General features: G+C 39.1%; 1 protein-coding gene across 3 annotated transcripts in view; it reads left to right on the top strand.

The window, feature by feature from the left end:
• Positions 1-21,527, top strand: part of LOC132381150 (mitogen-activated protein kinase 14) — a 56,804-nt gene that overhangs the window by 2,950 nt on the left and 32,327 nt on the right. For all 3 annotated transcript variants that reach the window (XM_059950426.1, XM_059950427.1, XM_059950425.1), the window contains 3 exons: positions 11,204-11,333; positions 16,511-16,569; positions 20,030-20,141. In XM_059950426.1, coding sequence (XP_059806409.1) covers positions 11,204-11,333; positions 16,511-16,569; positions 20,030-20,141 — 301 coding nt within the window. The remainder of the gene's footprint in view (positions 1-11,203; positions 11,334-16,510; positions 16,570-20,029; positions 20,142-21,527) is intronic.

The raw sequence follows: 21,527 nt of genomic DNA, 5'->3' as shown, positions 1-21,527 counted from the left end.
TCATACAAGTAGGGCACCAAACCATTGTATGAGAGTAAAGGGAGGCATTCAGAAAGATGTTTTCAAGATGGTTTTAAAAATTGAGAGGAATAAGGATATGGCAGTTCTTGGTAGAGAATGACAAGCTAATTGAATGGGCGAGATGAGCATATTAAATTGTGCATGATAGATGTAGAGTGCTGAGCTCTGGATGAGTTAGACCAAATGGAGAATCAAAGCCCACCAAGAAAAGTATTGGAGGAGTGGAGGTCTGGAAAGGATTGTAAAAAAGTTTTGGCCACTGCAAAGAGTGTGTAATAATAATAGGCTAAAAATAAGTTGTTTTATAATCAGATAGGATGCAAGTTCACATCAGTGTTTTGATCTGAGTGTGAGCCAGACAAATGGAAATTATATAAACTTCATATTTTTTGGTTATTTTGCATCATTTTGTTAATGGAATTCTTACTATCATTTTTATTTAACAATGTACTTAACTATAGTTTTTTCCTTTCCATCGAAACAAAAAAAAAGGTCAGTGATGCCTGTTGTGTCCAAGGTGGTGCTCCCAAAACAGGGATTTTTAACACAAGCTAGGCAGTCACATTTGTGCAGACTGAGGGCACGTTCATTGCTGCAGATGGAAGCAAAAGATTCAACCACAGTATTTGGAGAAAAGAGGAGTGTTCTTCCCAGTTAGCCGGTATTGCCTGCAGATTCTCTGAATGTCATCTTTATATTGTGAGCTCTGATGTGGAAATTTACTGCCATACTTCCTATATTGCAACAGTGGTTACACTTGCAGAAGTATTTCATTTTCTATAAAATGGTTTAGGATATCCTGTGATCATGAAAAGTACAATGGAAATAGAAGTACTTAATTTATTTGTTCAATTATTCATGAATGTGTATATCAGGAATATTGAAAATGTGTTCTGTTTCTCATCTTTCATGCCACCTCAGGTTTTTCAGTTGAAGGATGTGGGAATGGGTCATGAATTCTCTCAAATGGGCAACTGAAACACCATAAGTAATGGATAATAGGGTCTTAATATTTGTCTGCGACACCCCGGTCACATGCTGCTTTGCTACCCTCTCACCTGCACTTACTGCTTTTGTTAAATTGGGTGCAATCATCTGATTTTTCTGTGGATCTGGAGTGGTTTTGGTGTGGTATGTTTGGCTCAGACTGTGGTGCCTGTGCAGAAGCTAGCTATTTCATGGAGTTTAGATCTGACATGGAAATCAAGCAGCAGGAAAAGCATGAGAATCAGTCCTGATATACAAGTAGTTCTCTGTTTAGCCAGTACATTGAATTGGCTTCTTTGGTGAACTCTCAAGAGGATACCTTGCTTCCTCACTAGTTTTGTGACTAAAGGTCAGTGAGAGAATTGCAGACTCTTCCGAGGCTGCTGCAGCAAGAACCTGACTGGGAGAGTGAATGGGTAGTTTGTTAGGCAATGCTCTCTGTTCACCATTTCCAAAGGTGTTTGTGAACTCCTAATGCATTAATGCCAGGCTCTGAATGGCTTTTAAATTGTTTCATCACCCATTTGAGCTGTCACAAGCCAGGAGTTCCTTGGAAGTGTTTTGAGCACATCTTTGAATCCTCTCCTTTGACTGCTTGTTAAACTCGTCCTGTGGCAGAGCTTTAGGAATTTAATATTGAGCCTGTGAACAACGTGACTTTCCCAATGTAGCCAAATGACTTAACTGGATTTCTGTGATAGCTGACCTTGCAGCTTTTCCTTCCAGTAGATTTGGATTTGAAAGATCTTGCAGAGATAACATTGATATTTTTGTGGTGTGACTTGCTGCAGGTAGTCCAAGATTGTGTCATGCTTCCTGGCATTGATGCCCGGGATCAATCCTAATCTCTGGAGTCATCTGGGTGGAGTTTTCCCTGGGTGCTGGTCCATGACCATTAAGACATGCAGGTTGGTAGTCAAATGTAGATTTGTGGTAGAAAGTGCTGGGAGTCGGTGGAAACTTAGGATACGTAAAGGACTGGTGCTAATGAAAACTGATGGTTCATTTGGACATGGACTGCTTGTTTCCATATCCTTTGACATCCCACATTAGTTTCATCAGCCCCCTCAATCCAGAAAACTGAAAGGGAGCAAGTTGTCCTCAATCCACAGGGAATACCTGAGAACATCAAATGACGTGTAATAGAACATAGAATAGTACAGCACATTACAGGTCCTTCGGCCCACAATGTTGTGTTGACCCTCAAACCCTGCCTCCCATATAACCCCCCACCTTAAATTCCTCCATATACTTGTCTAGTAGTCTCTTAAACTTCACTAGTGTGTCTGCCTCCACCACTGACTCAGGCAGTGCATTCCACGCACCAACCACTCTCTGAGTGAAAAACCTTCCTCTAATATCCCCCTTGAACTTCCCTTAACTTAAAGTCATGTCCTCTTGTACTGAGCAGTGGTGCCCTGGGAAAGAGGTGGGCTGTCCACTCTGTCTATTCCTCTTAATATCTTGTACACCTCTCAATATCTTAATATCTTGTAATAATAGATTGAATTTTGTAGGCTAACATTGATTCTCCTGAACGGATCATTCTTATATACAGCAGTTTCTTCACTCTTCTAAATCTCAAAGTTAAAGTAAATGATGACAAAACTCAGTCTTCAAACACAAGAAATTTTGCAGATGCTGCAAATCCAAAACAACCCATACAAAATGCTGGAGGAACTCAGAAAGTCAGGTGCATTCTATGGAAATGAATAAATAGTCTAGGATTCGGGCTGAGATCCTTGTTCAGGACTTGGAGTAAATCTTGTAAATGTTTATATCACAGACAACTAAAATATTAAGTGTTGCTTATTGCTTTTAAACTCCCAATAGCTGTGGACTGCACCATAAGAGGCCATGCCACCAGCAACCTCTGGAAACTGGCAAAGTAGGTGCTCCACGAACAGAATAATCAAGAACCAGACCACTGCTGGCAATACCAAACCACCATGATCTGGCTCAAAATGTTCTGTGTGTGTTTTTTTCAAATTTGAAGTAGTAATGATTTAAATCTTTAAATCCAACTCTGTTAATTGTCCATACTGAATACACAGATCTGCAGGGAGTGATCAGCATTATATAGTGGAAGGAAGTTCAGCTATTTAAGGATACCTAATGACCAAACCTATTCCTGGCATTCTACAATACTGAATCTGTGCTTTTAGTTATGATTTGTAACTTGGTAATACAATTTCTTCGATATCCAATTTTCCCTTCACATGCAGGCCACAATACCGTGCAAACCAATGTTCCACCACAGTGCAAAAGATGAGATGCTTTCCACCCTAAATTAATTTTAATTCCTAAATAGCTTTTTCTTTGAAAGTCCAAGTAAGCAAATGCAAAATCAAACTTAAAGTACATTTATTATTTTGCCATGAAAATTTATATGTACCTTTTGTTTCAGCACCAGCAAGGGAGCCACTTGTACCAAATTGGCACAATCCAAATACTCTGTGGAACTTTGGTTCCTGGAGCCATAATCACACACTTTGAATGATCCTGAAGTGGGTGAAAAGTAATTTGGAATCAGCCATCCACAATGTCATTTAATGTTGTTCCAGTCTTGAACAAATACTCTGTAATAAATTATTCATGCAATGAGAAAAACATGTTAGAATTGATCTTACCTGAAAATATAATCTAACACTGTATTAGATTATTGTAATAATTCACCTACATCTTCAATGCACCATCAGAGCGTTGGATGAATTGAGGAAAAAACATTTGAAGACCAAGATAAAATCTTGCACAAAGTTTGTGATTTACTGGTCAGCAGTGCATCCAGCCCCCACCCCTGGCAGTCTTTCTGTCACCTGTACCACAGTCCTCCTGCATTGCTCCACCCACACCATTCCGAACATCCTTTGCCCCTGCCTGATTTACAAACTTGCTCTCTACTCCACATTGACAAATGCAGTACTGTGCAAAAGTCTCAGGCACCCTAGCGGTATACATGTTGCTAAACTTTTGCACAATTCTGTATAAGTGAAAAAACTTTCCATATCCTCTTTTATATTATTGGCTAGTCTGCCATCATACTTAATCTTTTCTCCACTTGTGGCTCTTTTAGTTGCCTTCTGTTGGTTTTTAAAAGCTTTCCATTCCTTTAACTTCCCAGTTTTTTGCTATATTATATGCTTTGACTTTTGTTTTCGTGTTGCATTTGACTTCCCTTGTCAGTCACGGTTGCATCATCCTCCGTTTAGAATACTACTACTTTAGGATGTATCTAGTAACTTCCGAATTTCTCCCAGAAACTCCTGCCATTGCTATTCTGATGTTTTGTTCCCTTCCAATCAACTTTGGCCAGATTCTCTCTAATGTCTATAATTCCCTTCACTGTAATACTGGTACATCTGACTTGAGCTTCTCTATCTCAAACTGCAGGGTGAATTCAATCATGTTATGATCACTGCATGTAATGCTGCTACAACTTGCTGGGGTGGTCTTTTGTGTCCAGTGTTCTCAATGTAGCCTCCTGTACATTGGTGAGACCTGTCGTAAATTGTGGGACCGTTTCACTGAGCATCTCTGCACCATCTGCCACAAGTGGGACTTCCTGGTGGCCAGACTTTTAAATTCCATTTCCCATTCCCATTCTGACATGTTGGTCCATTGCCTCCTCTCCAAAAATTCCAAATTGTAGCCACCCTCAGGGTGGAGGAGCAGTATCTGGGTACCCTCCTACCTGATGGCATGAATATTGATTTCTTCCGGTAAACAAATTCTCTCTCTCTCCCCCCCCCCCCCCACCTCTTTATTCCCCACTCTGACCTTTTACTGCTTCTCACCTGACTGGTACTTCTCCCGGGTCCCCTTCCCTTTCTTTTATGGTCCACTATTCTCTCCTATAAGATTCCGCCTTCATCTTTCCCCATACCCCCTTCGCATTCAGTCCTGAAAAAGGGTCTTGGCCCGAAATGTTGACTATTCATTTCCATAGATGCTGCCTGACCTGCTGTGTTCCTCCAGCAATATGTGTGCCACAGTGTGTTTTATGTGGAATAATTCAATACATTTTGTTTATTTTGGGGGGAAATCCTTGTGTATTTATAATGGTCCATTTTAGCAACTGGCTGAAAGCTTTCCATATACAGCAGTTTCTTCACTCTTCTAAATCTCAAAGTTAAAGTAAATGATGACAAAACTCAGTCTTCAAATGGATTCTACAATGGATTCCAATTAATTGGGCCATTGGTTAATCAGGGTAGCCACTTACTTGGGACAACCCTTAACAAACAAAAACTAATCGAGAATATAGCTGGATTCCCTTCGTTTATTTTAAACTAAGTACTTTTTGAAGTGGAGTCTCTGTTGTAGTGTAAAATGAAAAAATAATCTGTGTGCTGTAATCAGCAAACAAAAAACATAACTTTACCCAAAAGATTAAAAATTGATGTAGGGCAGCAAATTTAAACCAATCAAAGTAGTGCTTTGGGGTTCTTTGCATGCAACTGAGGCAGCAGATAGTCTGATAAATGTCTTAGTCAAACAACAGTATTATTTCATTTAATGTCAAGCTATTTGCTACTGTGTCCCCAAACTGAAGTCACCAGAGTTTAACTTGTCAACCTCTCATTATATGAACAGCTACAAATATTGTTCATGTGTCAGTTCCTACAGCATTTATTCAGCACTACACTTGGAAAGTGTTGTTATTTTGTAAAGTCGGATTTGAATTTGGACCATGTGTGAAAGAGTTCAAAGATTCATTTGGGGGGGGGGGAATGGTGTGTAGTGGCTTTGAGCAGAGGAGTTGATAAAGACAGGAAGAAGTCGAGAAGAGCTTTGGAAAATAAGTTGAACTTTATCAACCCATTAGTAGACTCCATATTTGTCAATTTGATGGTAGATGAAAGGGAATTGCTGAGAGTCAAGTATATGTTAGTAGCTCAATACAGGATGTGCAAGATGGAAATCTGAGCAGGTGATGTACAAATCCTATATTGATTGGGCCTCTCTTGTGTAGTAATGGTGCAAGTTGTTGAACTTTTAAGTTTAAATGGGCAAAGCATGCACTGTTCATGTTCAGAATCTTTGTGTTTAAAAGGTTGGCTTAGAAATAGTAGAAGAATCCAGTTGCTCACGTTAATAGTTTATTTGAGAACATTAGAAAAATCCCACTATTCAACAAATTGGAAAATACATTCTTTTCAAAGTATACTTTTTCTTAACTATTTCATAAAGCAGTCCAGTTACTTATAATTGGGATGTGCTACTGCTTATGTAGGCTTACACAATTCATGGACAACACTTTTTTTTTGAAAACAGTCTTGGATTTAATTTGCTATGGTAATTCGATTGTATATTTATCTGTTTATCTCAATAAAATCAATAAAATTATATTTTATTCAGAATGAACTCTGTTTTTGCATATAAAATTTAAATGTTAATCCTTGATATCTTGATAAATTCTGAAATGTATTATTTAGTATGGTATCTAGAAACTGGTCTGGATGTAGCCCAACTTTATAAGTGTAGAAAGTCTTAAACAATGCATAACATTCTGGCAATCTGGATTTTTGAACCCACACCAGCTGATTTTACAGATTATTGGATGTTCTTTCCCATTAACCTTTTGACAATGCCCGTCTCTTCCTGGCAAATGGAGCGTTGAGCATTTTTCAGTTGACAGTGATTGCAGAAGTAACTTTGACTTAAGTGGCCTTGTTGGGGTAAGGGACAGGTTGGAGAGGTGGATTGTAGAGTAGAAGAAAATATCTGTAAGAACACGTGAATAAACTTGTGGCTGAACTGATTGATGTAAAAATTCAACTTTAAATTAATAAAATCTATTAAATTTAAAGCAATAAAACACTTAATATTTGCAAAATGTACTGAAATAAAAATCTAAAAGAGTACACTTAGTGCTTTGTGGCTGAAAATGAAACGAAAGGGGAATAACTCACTAACCTAATGCAAATTGTTTATAATAGATTCCCTGCTGGAAATCTCCAAACTGAATAGAGAAGCTCTGTAGTTTCTGTCAGTTATGCCATGACATTTTTGTGGCTTGTGCTGTGCTGTACATTCTTCTCTGCAAAATCTAGGCTATCTTGGAACATTATACCATAAAGTCGGACCCATGTGCCTATGGGTGGTAACTAGGGCATTGCTTGTAATAAGGGAAACATTTAAAGACTGAGGCACATGAAGGAGACACGGAATGCTGCAGATGCTACAATCTCCAAGGCTACAAAGTAGTAGCAGTAGTAGTAGTCAAGGATGCAGATCATTGCAAATTTAGTGGTGGCTATTTCATTATTAAATAACATGTTTGTACTTAGTAAATTCATGATGTTCCTAAGTGAACAGTCAACTTGATTATGACACCATTACAATAGAGTTAAATACTCATTTGTAGTACCTTTTTAAAATAAATCATTGCAGGAATGACTTTCTAATTCTACTTGGAGAAACTAATTCAGAATAATAGTTTGAAAATTTTTTAATGATTTGGAGTTTTAAAATATCTCCATTTCAAAGTTCAGAATAAGTTTATTATCAAAGTACTTGTATGTCACCATATACAACCCTGAGATTCATTTTCTTACGCGCATTCACAGTAAATACAAAGAAGCACCGTAGAATAAATGAAAAACTGCATACAATAAAGATGGACAAACAACCAATGTGCAAAAGAAGACAAACTATGCAAATAAATAAATGTAATAAATAAGCAATAAATATTCACTCACTAAAAATAAATATTGAGAACATGAGATGAAGAGTCCTTGAAAGTGAGTCCACAGGTTGTTGAACAGTTCAGTGCTGAGGTGGGTGAAGTTATCCCCTTTAGTTCAAGAACCTTTGGTTGAGGAGTCATAACTTTTCCAGAAACTGGTGGTGTGGAACCTGAGGCTGCTGTACCTTCCTGATGCATCAGTGAAAGGAGAGCATGGCCCAGATGGTGGGGGTCCTTGTTGATCAATGCTGCTTTCCTGTGGCCCTGGTGGGGAGGACTTTACCCGTGATGGACTGAGCTGTGGCCACTAATTTTTGTCGATTTTTCCATTCAAGGACATTGGTGGTTCCATACAGGGCATGATGTGACCAGTCAATATACGCTCCACCACATAGCAATACAAGTTTGTCAGAGTTTTATATGACGTGGTGAATCTTTGCGAACTTCTAAGTAGAGGTGCTGCTGTTTGTTCTTTCTCATGGCACTTAGGTGCTGCACCCAGGACAGATCCACTGAAGTGATAATGCCAAGGAATTTAAAGTTGCTGACCCTCTCCACCTCTGATCCTCCCCCTCCCCCACCCCCCCACCCCCGATAAGGACTGGTTCATGGACCATCCAGTTTCCTCTTCCTGTAGTTAACAATCAGCTCCTTCGTCTTGTTGACATTGAATGAGAGGTTGTTGCTGTGGCAACACTCAGCCAGATTATCTATATGCTGATTTGTCACCACCTTTGATTTGGTCAACTACAGTGGTGGTGTCAGCAAATTTTAAATGTGGCATTGTAGCTGTGCTTAGACTCGCAATCGTAAGTGTAACGTCAATAGTGTAAGGGGACAAAGCACACAGCATTGTGGTGCACCTGTACTGATGGTCATTGTGGAAGAGATATTGCCAATCTGAAATGACTGGAGTCTGCAAGTAAGGAAATTGAGGATCCAATTGCAAAGGGAGGTATTGAGGCCTAGGTCTTGGAGCTTATTAGTTTTGAGGAGATGATAGTGTTGAATACAGAGCTGTAGTCATTGAAGGACATCTTGATGTATGCATCTTGACTGTCCAGATGTTCCAGGGTTAAGTGAAGAGTCAATGAAATGGCATCTGCTGTTGCCTGTTGTGACAGTAGACAAACTGGAGTGGATCTAAGTCATTCCTCAAGCAGGAGTTAGTGCTTCATCACCAACCTCTCAAAGCACTTCATTCGTTGAGGCAGGTTACCATGATTTTTCTTGGGCTCTGGTATAATTGAAGTCTGCTTGAAGCAGGTGGGTATCTCAGACTGATAAAAGTGCGAGGTTAGAGATGTCACTGAACATTCCAGACAATTGATCAGTTCAGGTCTTCAGAACTCATTCAGATACCTTGTATGTGCCTGATGCTTTCTGTGGGTTCACCCTCCTGAAGGATACTCTCAAGTTAACCTCAGAGACTGAAATTACAGGGTCATGGGGGTGTTATATAACTTTGTGAAGGTGTCTTCATGTTTTGACAATTAAAGCGAACATAAGGAGCATTGGACTCATCTGGGAGCGAAACCTTATTGTTACCTATGCTACATCTGCCCTTACACTTCCTCCCTCACCACCATTCAGGGCCCCAGACAGTCCTTCCAGGTGAGGCGACACTGCACCTGTGAGTCGGTGGTATACTGCATCCGGTGCTCCCGGTGTGGCCTTTTATATATTGGTGAAACCCGACGCAGACTGGGAGACCATTTCGCTGAACACCTATGCTCGGTCCGCCAGAAAAAGCAGGATCTCCCAGAGGCTACACATTTTAATTCCACGTCCCATTCGCATTCTGATATGTCTATCCATGGCCTCCTCTACTGTCAAGATGAAACCACACTCAGGCTGGAGGAACACCACCTTATATACCGGCTGGGTAGCCTCCAACCTGATGGCACGAACATTGACTTCACTAACTTCTGTTAATACCCCTCCTCCCCTTCTTACCCCATCCCTGACATATTTAGTTGTTTGCCTGTTCTCCATCTCCCTCTGGTGCTCCCCCCCCCACCCCTCTTTCTCCCGAGGCCTCCCCTCCCATGATCCTTTCCCTTCTCCAGCTCAGTATCACTTCACCAAATATCTTTCCAGCTCTTAGCTTCATCCCACCCCCTCCGGTCTTCTCCTATCATTTCGCATTTCCCCCTCCCCCCCCCCCCACTACTTTCAAATCTCTTGCTATCTTTCCTTTCGGTTAGTCCTGGCGAAAGGTCTCGGTCCAAAATGTCGACAGTGCTTCTCCTATAAATGCTGCCTGGCCTACTGTGTTCCACCAGCATTTTGTGTGTGTTGTTGTTTGAATTTCCAGCATCTGCAGATTTCCTCGTGTTACCTATGTCACTTGGTTTCTGTTTGCAGGAGGTGATTTCAAGCCCTGCCACAGCTGTCGAGCATCCTTTTGTGATTCCCGTTTAAGAGCATAAGATATAGGAGCAGAATTATGCCGTTTGGCCCATCGACTCTGCTGCTCCATTTCATCATGACTGATCCAATTTCCCTCCCAACCTCAATCTCATAGATATAATGTATAACTAAAAGACTTGGCCTCTACAGCTGCCTAGACCGAAGATTCCCCACTCTCTGGCTAAAGAAATTTCTCCTCATCTCCATTTTAAAAACACAACCCTCTATTCTGAAGCTGTTTTGTTTTGGTCTTGGATTCTCCCAACATAGGAAATATCCTCTCCACATCCACTCTATCAAGGCCTTTCACCATTTGATTGGTTTCAATGACATCGCCTCTCATTCTTCTGAATAAGAAATTTGGTCCGGATTTGCACTTTACTTGTCCCTTACTGACTTTATAAAGTCTATTGGCAACCATGGCATATTCATTTAGAACCTCTTGAGTCCTTACAATTGTGTCCTAGTCTACAGATTCAAAGCGGTCCTGTAGGTGCTCCTCTGTTTCTTATGACCACTTCTTCATTGTCCGTCTTTCTGGTACTTTGCTCTTTAACCTCCCCCTCTATGAAAGAGGACAGCTAGATGGTCAGATTTCCCAAAATGTAGTGTAGGGATTGAACGATAGTCATTCCTTATGGTATGGTTGAGTTTCTTCTTTCAGAAGAGTTTATTCTGAAACACAGACCCTCACTCTTTGAATCAGCCCAGTGTGTCCAGAAGCCCTCTGGTCTTACTGACATATCTGGCTTGTCCGCAGTGAGCTATGTGTCCGTGAAACACAACATGGCAATCTTGCCCTTGGATCCACAGTCTTGTTCTCCAGAGAGGGTACTTTTGCTGACAAGTTACTGGGTAGAGGAAGTTTAACTCCCTGTTGCCCTAACTGAAAAGCAAAATTGGTGGTTTAATCTACCTTGTGCTGTTGGGAATATTGATTTTTTAAAAATGAAAGAATTAGCTTGATCAAGTTAATGCTGAATGTAGAATATTGATAGAATTATTAATAGTTATATGGTCAGTACTTTAATATTTTTTAAAATTTCTAAGTTCCTAATGGAAAGTAGTTATAATGATACTATTTGTATTTTCTAGTGCTGCTTTTGACACACAAGCTGGTATTCGAGTGGCAGTTAAAAAACTTTCCAGACCGTTTCAATCTATCATTCATGCGAAACGCACATACAGAGAGCTTCGATTATTGAAACATATGAAACACGAAAATGTAAGTATTTACTGTTGTACTGAATGTATCAATTTTTTTGACATTTCATTGCAACTATAAGAAAAATGTAATATTTATATTTTTATATATGTTCCAACCTCTTGTGTCCACTTCATTGCCAAATGTAATTGTTAACTTTTAATAAATGATGACATAAAATATAGTGCTTTTGGATTTGACAAAAATAAGTAACTCTGTATCAGAGTTTTCAGTATTATTAGAGCCTAGAACAGTACAGCACTAGTCAGGCTTTGCCTCATGATGTGCTTTCTTGGTGTTAATTAATGCTGAATGTCATTGTCCTGTGTATCATCCACATCTCTCAATTCTCTTCATATTAGTGTCTAACTCTGCCAAATTGCCTCATACCACTACTAACCTATTCCAACCTACCAGTCTTTCTGCATTTATTTAAAAAAAAACCTAGCCCCTGACCTTAAAAATGTATCCTTAGGTATTTGACATTTCTACTCTGGGGAAAAGATTCTGTCTAGTCTATCTATGCCTTTCTTAATTTTAAATACTTCTATCAGATCTCTTCAACACTCGAGGGAGAACAACCCAAGTTTATACAGCTTTTCCTTGTAGCTCATACCCTCTTAATCCATGGAGTATTCTGGTAAACCTCTAGCCTCTCCAGTCTCCACATCCTTCCTAGAATGGGGTGATCAGAACTATATATAGTAGGTCAAGTGAAATCTGACCGCTTTACATAACTGCAGTATGACTTCCTTATTCTCACACTCAACACCCTACAAATAAAGGCAAGCATGCCATTTGCCACCTTTCACCTTATCTACTTGTGTAATTGCTTTCAGTGACCGATGGTCCTGTTTCTCGATGCTGTTTAGGGGCCCACCATGAACTTCTTCTGTCTTCCATCTTGCTGCCCATACCTACGTATATCCTGCTGTAGAATTCTTTAACTTCCTTTATAATGTCTACTTCTCCACCAATTTTGATCTCATCTGCTAATCTGTTTATTGATATTTTTATCCAAATAATTGATAAATATATCATACACAAAAGGACTCAGCACCAATTCTTATGGAACATCACTGGCTGTGGCCTCCCATCCAGAATAACAGCCTTTCACTGCTACTTTGACTTCTATGCACAAGTAGGTTCTGAAACTAAACTTGCATATCACTCTGAATCCCATGAATCTTTATGTTCTGAATCAATCTATTATGCAAGACCTTATTAAATTATATACTATGGTCCATGTAGATAATATCCACTGCCTTATCCTTGTCAAGCTCAGGAAAAAAACAACTTGATCAAGTTTGTAAGGCATGACTTACCCTGTACAAAGCCACACTGACTGTTCTTTAGCAGGCCATGCCTTTCCAAATGCAGATAAATCCTTTTCTCCAATAGCTTCCCTACTGCTACCATGAGAGTCACTGGTCTATAATTACCTGGATTACTCCTATCTCCTTGAACAAAAATACAACATTTGCTATCATTCAGTCCTCTGGGACCCCGCCTTTTGCTTGTGAGGCTGCAAAGATCTTTATCAAAGACCCAGCAATCTCATTTGCTTCTTTCAATGCTCTTAATACAGAAGGCCCAGTACTGCCTCCTTAATCCCAAAATATTCCAGCATATTAGGATGCCCCATTCTCTATTCACAATCCTCCAAATCTTTCTCAGTAATTATGGACACCATGTAACATTTAGTGCCTCAGCCTCTTGCTCTGACTCCAAGCATAATTTCCTTCCTGTATCCTTGAGTGAACCCATTCTGTCCTTCAGTTACTCCCTTTTTCTTAATGTAAGTATGAAATGTGTTTCTCCTTGATGCTGTTTGCCGAAGATATCTTATGAACCCTTTTTAGTCATCTAATCACCTGAGTTGTAGTCATAGAAAAACACAGCGCAGAAATAGGCCCTTTGGCCCATCTAGTCTGTGCCAAACCATTTAAACCGCCTACTGTCTGCCTGCTTGAGCACTTTCCTGCTAACTTTTAATTCCACAAGGCCCCAGTCTCATTTCTAGTATCCTGAGCCTCATGTATGCTTCCTTTTTCTTCCTGACTAAATTTAGAACCTCCAGGATTATTTGCTGTTACTTTGCCTCACTGTTCTTGTCATTACTTCTTGCTTGAGCATGCAAATCTCAAACTCTGATCTGCTGTTTTTAAACAACTTCCACATGTCAGTGTTGGATTTGTCCCACAGCAGCAAACCCTTATCAGTGCCCCTTAGCTGCTGTCTTGTCCTGTTGTAATTTACCCTCTTGGAGTTTTATACCTTCCCACAAGTTCCTCCTAACTATGTTAAAGCATAATGTTATGGTCAGTATTCTCAATGTGTTCACCCACTATTAGGTCTGTCATTTGGCCCAGTTCATTTCCCAAATGCAGTATGTTTTCTCCTCCAGTTGGCTTCTCCACATACTAATAAACAAAAGACTAATGGGCTGAAATGTGTTTATTTTCAACTCTTTAAAATATTTAATTAGTTAAATAATGTGCAATTTTCCCTTCCTGGTTTCAGTCTAAGAATTATTAATGGTGATTGGCTGTTAAGTTTCTTTTAACAGTATCTCTGTTTGAAACTAAAAGTAATGCCTGATAATACCTGGCGTCAGGAAAACTGAAATCCACACCAGAGCTCACTGGATCTGGTGTTCTTCAATATCCACAGTGGTTCTGCCGCTGATTATAAACTTGGCAAATTTGTCACTGCATTGCTAAATTAATTTAATTTGGCTTGTGTGCGTTGCTACATGATTGAGAAATATTAATTTTGACTTAAAATGCAAGAAGCTACATGCTTGTATCTGCATCTGTACTGCCCTACATAAACTATAACTGGATCAGGGAATTGTTATGGTGGTATATAGTGGCACCTATTTCCATAGTATGATTAAAATTGCATCATTGAATATATTAATATTATCAGACTAATTAGATCACTGAGTATTTCAATTTTCTCAATGAGTTATCTAGTCAATTCCACTATTCGGCTCTGTTCTTTCCCTAGAGACCAGCTGTTGTTTTCTGCATATTGTAAAGGTATTCAGCCCCATCCTTTTGTTCACATAAATGAGTATTACAACCAAAGATTTTGATCAATTTAACTGAGAATTTTTATCTGTGAATCACGTGCTCCTTTTTTTTTCACAGTAGAGCCTGAAAAACGGAAAATTATAAAGCATGGAAAACTGAAATTCCAAAATCTGAAATGTCAGCAGTTCAGAAGTATTCATCTCCCTTTGCTCAGCACTTGGTTGAACCACCTCTCACAGCTATTATAGCCAGAAGTCTTTTTGAATAAATCTTATCAGCTTTGCACAACATATTGGAACAATATTTACCTATTTTTCCTTGCAGAATTGCTCAAACCACGATATGTTAGTTGGGAAGCAGTGGTGGACAGCAATCTTGAGGTCTTGCCAAAGATGTTTGATCTAGTTAAAGTCCAGAGTCTGACTGGGTCTCTCGGACATCAATTTTCTTCATTTGAAGCCACTCCATGGTTACTCTGGCAGTATGCTTTGGATCATTGTCCTGCTAAAAGACACATTTCCTCCCTAGTTGAAGTTTTCTGGCAGGCTAGCTGATTTTTATCCAGGATCGCTCTGAATTCATCTTCTCATCAATCCTGATTTCCAGTCCCTGCGGCTGAAAAGCATCCCTATACCATGATGCTATCCCCCACCATACTTTACAGGAAGAATGGTGTTACCAGGCTGTTGTGCAGTATTAGATTTATGCCACACATTCTGTTTAGCGTTGAGGCCAGAAAGTTCCAGTTAAGTCTCATCTGATTACAAGACCTTCTTCCATATCTTTACAATATCTTCTAAGTGAGGCTTGACAAAGTCTTTAGTGGCAAGGATATGTTTTTTTTTGCCAAGGCTTCTTCCGTACCACTCTTCCATAAATACCCTTTTTGTGCAAGGCCTTGGAGATTGTGGAACTAAAAACTTCATCTCCATTTGCAGTCAGTCTCCTGCAGCTCACTCAGGGTGACTATTGGCATCACACTAGCCTTTCTTTACAAGCTCCATTTTTCTCCGACAACTAAGTTCAGAGGGGTGGCCTGACCTAGGCAGTGTGACTGGGTTTCATATGTTTCCCACTTTTTCACAATGCGCTGCACTGATCTCTGAGGTATGAGGCTTTTGAGATGGTCTTGTATCCTTCCCCAGATTTGAGCTTCTCTATTATCATTTACTTAACTTGTCTTGAATGCTCTTTTGTCTTCATTGTGGTTTTGTCTGTTGAAAATTCTGCTATACTGTTGAACTATACAGAGAGAGGGGGTATTTGCGTATTCCTATGAATTCATTGAAAACTGGTGATCCTCCAGTTATATATATCAACAAATTGGGTGAGTTGGTAAGGTAATATTACACCTAAGGAAAATTAGCGTAGTAATTACACAGGGGATCATAATGTTCAGAGTCTCTCAATTTTAGTTTTTAATTTTTAGTAAATTGTTGACGGGCTTTGGAATTTTTGTTTGGATTTGACATGATGCACAATGTTTTGTAGATTAGCTCTAAAAATCCTACTTCAATATTTTTAAATTTAGAAAATGAGACAGTAAAATGTGAAAACAGTTGTGGAAGCTGAATGCTTTTTCAAGGCATATCCAATTCCTTTTTAAAAATTGCAGTGGAATTTTATTTCCAATGTGTTTGCTGTTTTGCTGATCATAGCAAGTGCCTGCATTTAAAAAAAAACTCTATTTTTGCTGTTTTTTTTCCAGCCATCTTAAAAAAAAACAACAAATTCTTGGGTTACTGATTTTGTTCCTATCTTTTAGCTGCTTCTCCCATCCCCTGCTGTTCATCCTCTTCTTTTTCCTACTTTTTTCGCATTTCTGACCTTCCCCACCCCCACTCTGGTCCTCTGCACTTCCACCATTCAGTAACATCATGTGCCTGAAGTTCACTTTTCTGGTAATCTGTGTCATCCAGTGGTGCTGAAGCACCTATGCTTCATGATTGTGAATATAATTTGAGTGAACATATACATTTTGCTATTTTCAGTAATTCCAAAAATACTGTCATCATTTGATATTTTTAGCTATTGCAAAAAATATTTTCAATTAAGACCAAAGCAAAGAAAGAGTTTGTCTTAAAATGGGGTACTTCTTGAGTAAAGTAACTACATCTCAAGTTTTCTCCCTTGTCCTGTTTTTTAAAATTTTGTTTATAGGTGATTGGCCTGTTGGATGTTTTCACACCAGCAGTAACTTTGGAAGAATTTACAGATGTGTAAGTGTGCTCCTATATAATTTTGTCCTTCATTTTGTGTGACTTTATACATCAGTATGTTTCTATTACTTTTTCCAGTTATGTCAATTGAAAATGATTATGAACTGTTATTTAAAAGAGCTTCAGTTCCTTAGATAGAAGCTGTTCCTATGTGGAAGAAGTTCTGAGTAAGTGAATGAGTATATAGCTGGACATTGATAGGATGCAAAACTGGGCTGAGAAGTGGCAGATGGAGTTCAACCCAGTTAAGTGTGAAGTGGTTCATCCTGGTAGGTCAAATATGATGGCAGAATATAGTATTAATGGTAAGAGTTTTGGCAGTGTGGAGAATCAGAGGGATCTTGTGGTCCGAGTCCATAGGATGCTCAAAGCAGCTGTGCAGGTTGACTCTGTGGTTAAGAAGGCGTATGGTATATTGGCCTTCATCAATCATAAAATTGAATTTAGGAGCTAAGAGGTAATGTTGCAGCTATATAGGACCCTGGTCAGACCCCACTTGGAGTACTGTGCTCAGTTCTGATCGCCTCACTACAGGAAGGATAGAAAGGGTGCAGAGGAGATTTACAAGGATTTTGCCTGGATTGGGAAGCATGTCTTATGAGAATAGGTTGAATGAACTCAGCCTTTTCTCCTTGGAGCGAAGGAAGATGAGAGGTGACCTGATAGAGCTGTACAACATGATGAGAGGCATTGATCATGTGGATAGTCAGAGGCTTTTTCCCAGAGCTGAAATGGTTGCCACAAGAGGGCACAGGTTTAAGGTGCTGGGGAGTAGGTACAGAGGAGATGTCAGGGGTAAGTTTTTTACTCAGAAACTGGTGAGTGTGTGGAATGGACTGCCGGCGATGGTGGGTGGAGGTGAATACAATAAAGTCTTTTAAGAGGCTTTTAGTTAGGTACATGGAGCTTTGTAAAATAGAAGGCTATAGGTAAGCCTAGTAATTTCTGAGGTAGGGACATGTTTGGCTCAACTTTGTGGGCCGAAGGGCCTGTATTGTGCTGTAGGTTTTCTGTGTTTCTGTGAATGGTATGAAATAATGGAAAACATTACTTGGTTTCCCTTTCGATTTTATTTTGCAGTAATTTTGTAACTTTTCTAAGTGGCATTGTTTTCAGAAAGAATCATTCAAGTTCTTCTAAAAGAATTCTTGTTATTCTTAAGAGAATTGATTTTAGAATTAAAATTGATTGCATCAAACTAAAAGGTGCTTTTTAATCCCATTAGAACCAAGTGAAGGTAAACTTGATTTTTAAGTTACTGGATGTGGAGGCATTGTAGAGTTTTCAATCAGTGCACAGTTTCATATTTTCCTGCCCTCACGATGCATTGCATGCCGGTTTGTAGTTTGCTATGGTTTTGTCAAGCGATTATAAGAATTTATGGACTGTAATCAATCATCTAGCCCATTTAGCCTGTGCTGCCATTCAATAAGATCGTGGCTGATCTGGCCATACACTCAGTTCCACTTATCTGCCTCTTCCCCATTACCCTATGCAAAAAATCTATCTAAAATAAAATCAAAAAACAAAAAAAGTGTTATTTATACTGTCCAGGAAACCTGAAGCCTCAACTCTGGGAAAATTGAGCTCTACAAAATAAAACAGAGCAGATCGGGATGTGTAATGAAAGGGAAATTGTGGAGGGGCTGAGGGAAATTGACCTGAAGCTTACAGATAGGACCTTGCCACCTGCATTCTTCACTCAGCTGCATTTGGAAGGCTGATAATGCAGGTACAATTAGCCCAGAGCCTAAACAGTATTGGGGACTCAGACCATGTAATGTGGAACCGGGTGGGCCAAATGCTATTGAAGGTTTTTGACAGCTAGCAAAGCCCACTGCCCAGCTTTGCCAACTATCAGGATTGTCAAGCTTATTCAATGTCATGTAAATATATGGAAATAAACTTTTTTTTTTCTAAATGAACTAAAAGTAATTTCAAACACTTTTTTTCAATAGCTAAAAGCATTATTTATCCCTTCTCTATAGTCGCATAATCTTACAAGTATAAATGTTGAGAAATCCCAGCAAGATCATGATCAGTTATTGTACTTCATGGGAAAGTTCAGCACTGCTGGGAAACAACCATTGGCACTCATCCATTAAGATCAGGGCTTTTCCTTGGGCGTCTGAACTGTTCAAACATGTAAGCAGAGGAATGGTGATTTTGCTGCCTTTGCACAGAATCCAGGCCAGAGTCTGTTGTGAAACTAGATAAAGGCAAAGACCAAAACTTATGGGTAGTGAAGAAAAAAACACTTTCATTTGAATTCTGGAAATCTGCTGCTGAAGTAGAAAAATTGAACAACATGACAGTTCAAGGTTTAAAGTTTTAAAACTCCTCTGTGTGCTCCATGAGCAGTTTTTCTTGCAGCATGAAAATTAAATGCTTTCAATGGTGGCATTGTTTTGCATTTTCCCTGTGATTAACTTGATTTCCATGTACTGTACCTTCTCCCCACCCTATCAATCCATGTATTCTATGTTATATCAAGATTAGAATGTTCACATTCTAAATAATTGGCACTCTCATCTAAAGAATTGTTAGTGAAAGCATAAGCCGTTCAAGAGACAAACATTCCAAAAGTCAAATGCCACTGTTTTGATTAAAATAAAATAATAGTTCTGAAATATAATCAGATTTTATGGACGGATCTTGCATCACTTAGATTCTGTGAACTCTGGAAACTTAATTAGGACCATAATTTTTGAGGTAGGCACATTCATTGTCTGCTAGATTTATGCTATCAGAGGTCAAATGATAATTTTTTTTATGTGCCAATCAGTTCCCACTTACTGCCTTGCTTATATTTGTAATGGCTTTTGAAAAAAAATCTTAAAGAAAATACACTATTAAAATATATAAATCCAATTTATTTGAGCTGCTACACCTTAAAAGAATATCTAATTGACAATATTGATGGTTTTTTTATTATACAGTACTGTGGAAAAGTTTTAGGCATATGTGTATAGCTAGGATGCCTAATGCTTCTGCCCAGTACTGTATTGATCAACATGGAGCAGAGAGCAACTTTGTAAATCTGGTGTGAGCAAAATGGTGAGGGTGGAGCATTGTGGGAGGGATGTGGGACAGGTGAGAGAAGGAGTGCCAGAGATGGAGGGTGGCAGAGGTGGAGACACCAGGCAAGGTCATTTGATTCCAAACAGTTGGTTTATTGATCATTGCAGCATGACTCTGGTGCTTCCCTCTCCCTTCCCCTTTTCCCAACCATGCTTCCCTTCTCCCTGACGCTTCCAACTCTCAGTCCACAAAAGAGACCCATTCCAGAATCAGGTTTATCATGACTTTGCGGCAGCAGTCCAGTGCATTACATAAATTATTGTAATACTACAGATGTCTTGGGCTCCCTAAATATTTATGTCTAAGACTCTTACACAGTACTGCAGATTATAGCATCAAATATTTATTTTAATATTGTAATTTGACTTTTTTTGCACAGGTATTTGGTAACACACCTAATGGGAGCTGATCTTAACAATATTGTTAAATGTCAGAAACTCACAGATGACCATGTACAGTTCCTAATATACCAGATATTACGCGGCCTTAAGGTGAGTTTCTTTTCTTCCCGTATCTTCTTTTCTGGAAATGGTGACTTGCAGGGGTATGCATAAGTAGGTAATCATGCCTTTGCCAAGAACTATCCAATTTTGTCCCATTATCTACATTAGCTGTAATTGTACAAATTGTTTAGCTTTAATTAAATATGACTCTTTGGAAAGTTTATCTCGAATTTACTTCCACCGGCTTTTAAAGCATCATAACCAAGTTATCATAACACACTATTTCAAAAACACAATCTCTCATCTGGCCCTTAATTCTTTTATCAATTATCTTAATATCTATTAATTAAATGAATCCTCTTCATAGTGACCTTCTTGCAGGTGGAAATGATTTATCCTCGTATATAAACCCTTTTACCATTCTGAATATCACTTTTACATTTCCTATCAACTGCCCCCCTCTTGAGGGAAACAATTCCTGCTTTTCATATTCCTCCACATAATTGAATTCCTGCATCACTGGTATCTTGTAAATAAAGCCTCAACATTGTCTTTAATATTTTGTGAATGGGATACGACATAGTGCTGGAGCTGAGGATGGCCAATGATTTATAAATATTTCACGTTGCTTTATTGATTTATTTTGTATGCTATCGCTAATTATAAGCTTGTGGATCATAAGAACACAAAAAATATGAGCAGAATTACTCTATTTGGCCTGTTGAGCTGCTTCAGCATTCAAAAAGGTCATAGTTGATTTGGCCCTGGTCTCAGCTCCACTTAGCTACCTTTCCCCATAATCCTTGATTTCCCTGCTATGCAAAAATCTATCTAACAGTGGTTTAAATATACTTAGTGGTGTAGCCTCTACTATTTCCTTGGGGCAGAGAATTGCACAGATTCACCACTGCCTGTGAAAATTAGTTCCTTCTCACTCCGTCCTAATCTACTCCCCCGAATCTTGAGGGCATGTCCCCTACTTCTAGCCTTGCTTCCCAGTGGAAACGACTTCTGCTTCTATCTTGTATATCTATTTCATAATTTTGTTTCTGTAAGATTGCTTCTTATTCTTCTGAATTGCAGCGAGTATAGTCCCAGACAACTTGATTTCTCCTCATAGGCTACCCCCTCCTTCTCCAAAAGCTTTATATTTCTCACATTGATAAATTATAGATTGGCTCGTCATTTTCACAAATACTGAGGTACAGTGAGAAAAATTGTCTTGCATACCATTCATGCAGATCAATTCGTTTCAATGGTGCATTGAAGTAGTACAAGATAGAACAATAACAAAGTGCAGAAGTGTTACTACACTGAGAAAGTACAGTGTCATTAGGCAGTATGGTCAGGAATCCATTTTATTGTATGGAATTATTCAGTAGTCTTACTAAAGCCTGAAAACACTGACTACCAGGTTCAAGCTCAGCTTCTACC

This window comes from Hypanus sabinus, chromosome 25, assembly GCF_030144855.1.
Source record: "Hypanus sabinus isolate sHypSab1 chromosome 25, sHypSab1.hap1, whole genome shotgun sequence".
NCBI lineage: Eukaryota > Metazoa > Chordata > Chondrichthyes > Myliobatiformes > Dasyatidae > Hypanus > Hypanus sabinus.
The sequence above is the reverse complement of the archived record's forward strand: the minus strand, read 5'-3'. Positions and strand labels throughout refer to the sequence as shown.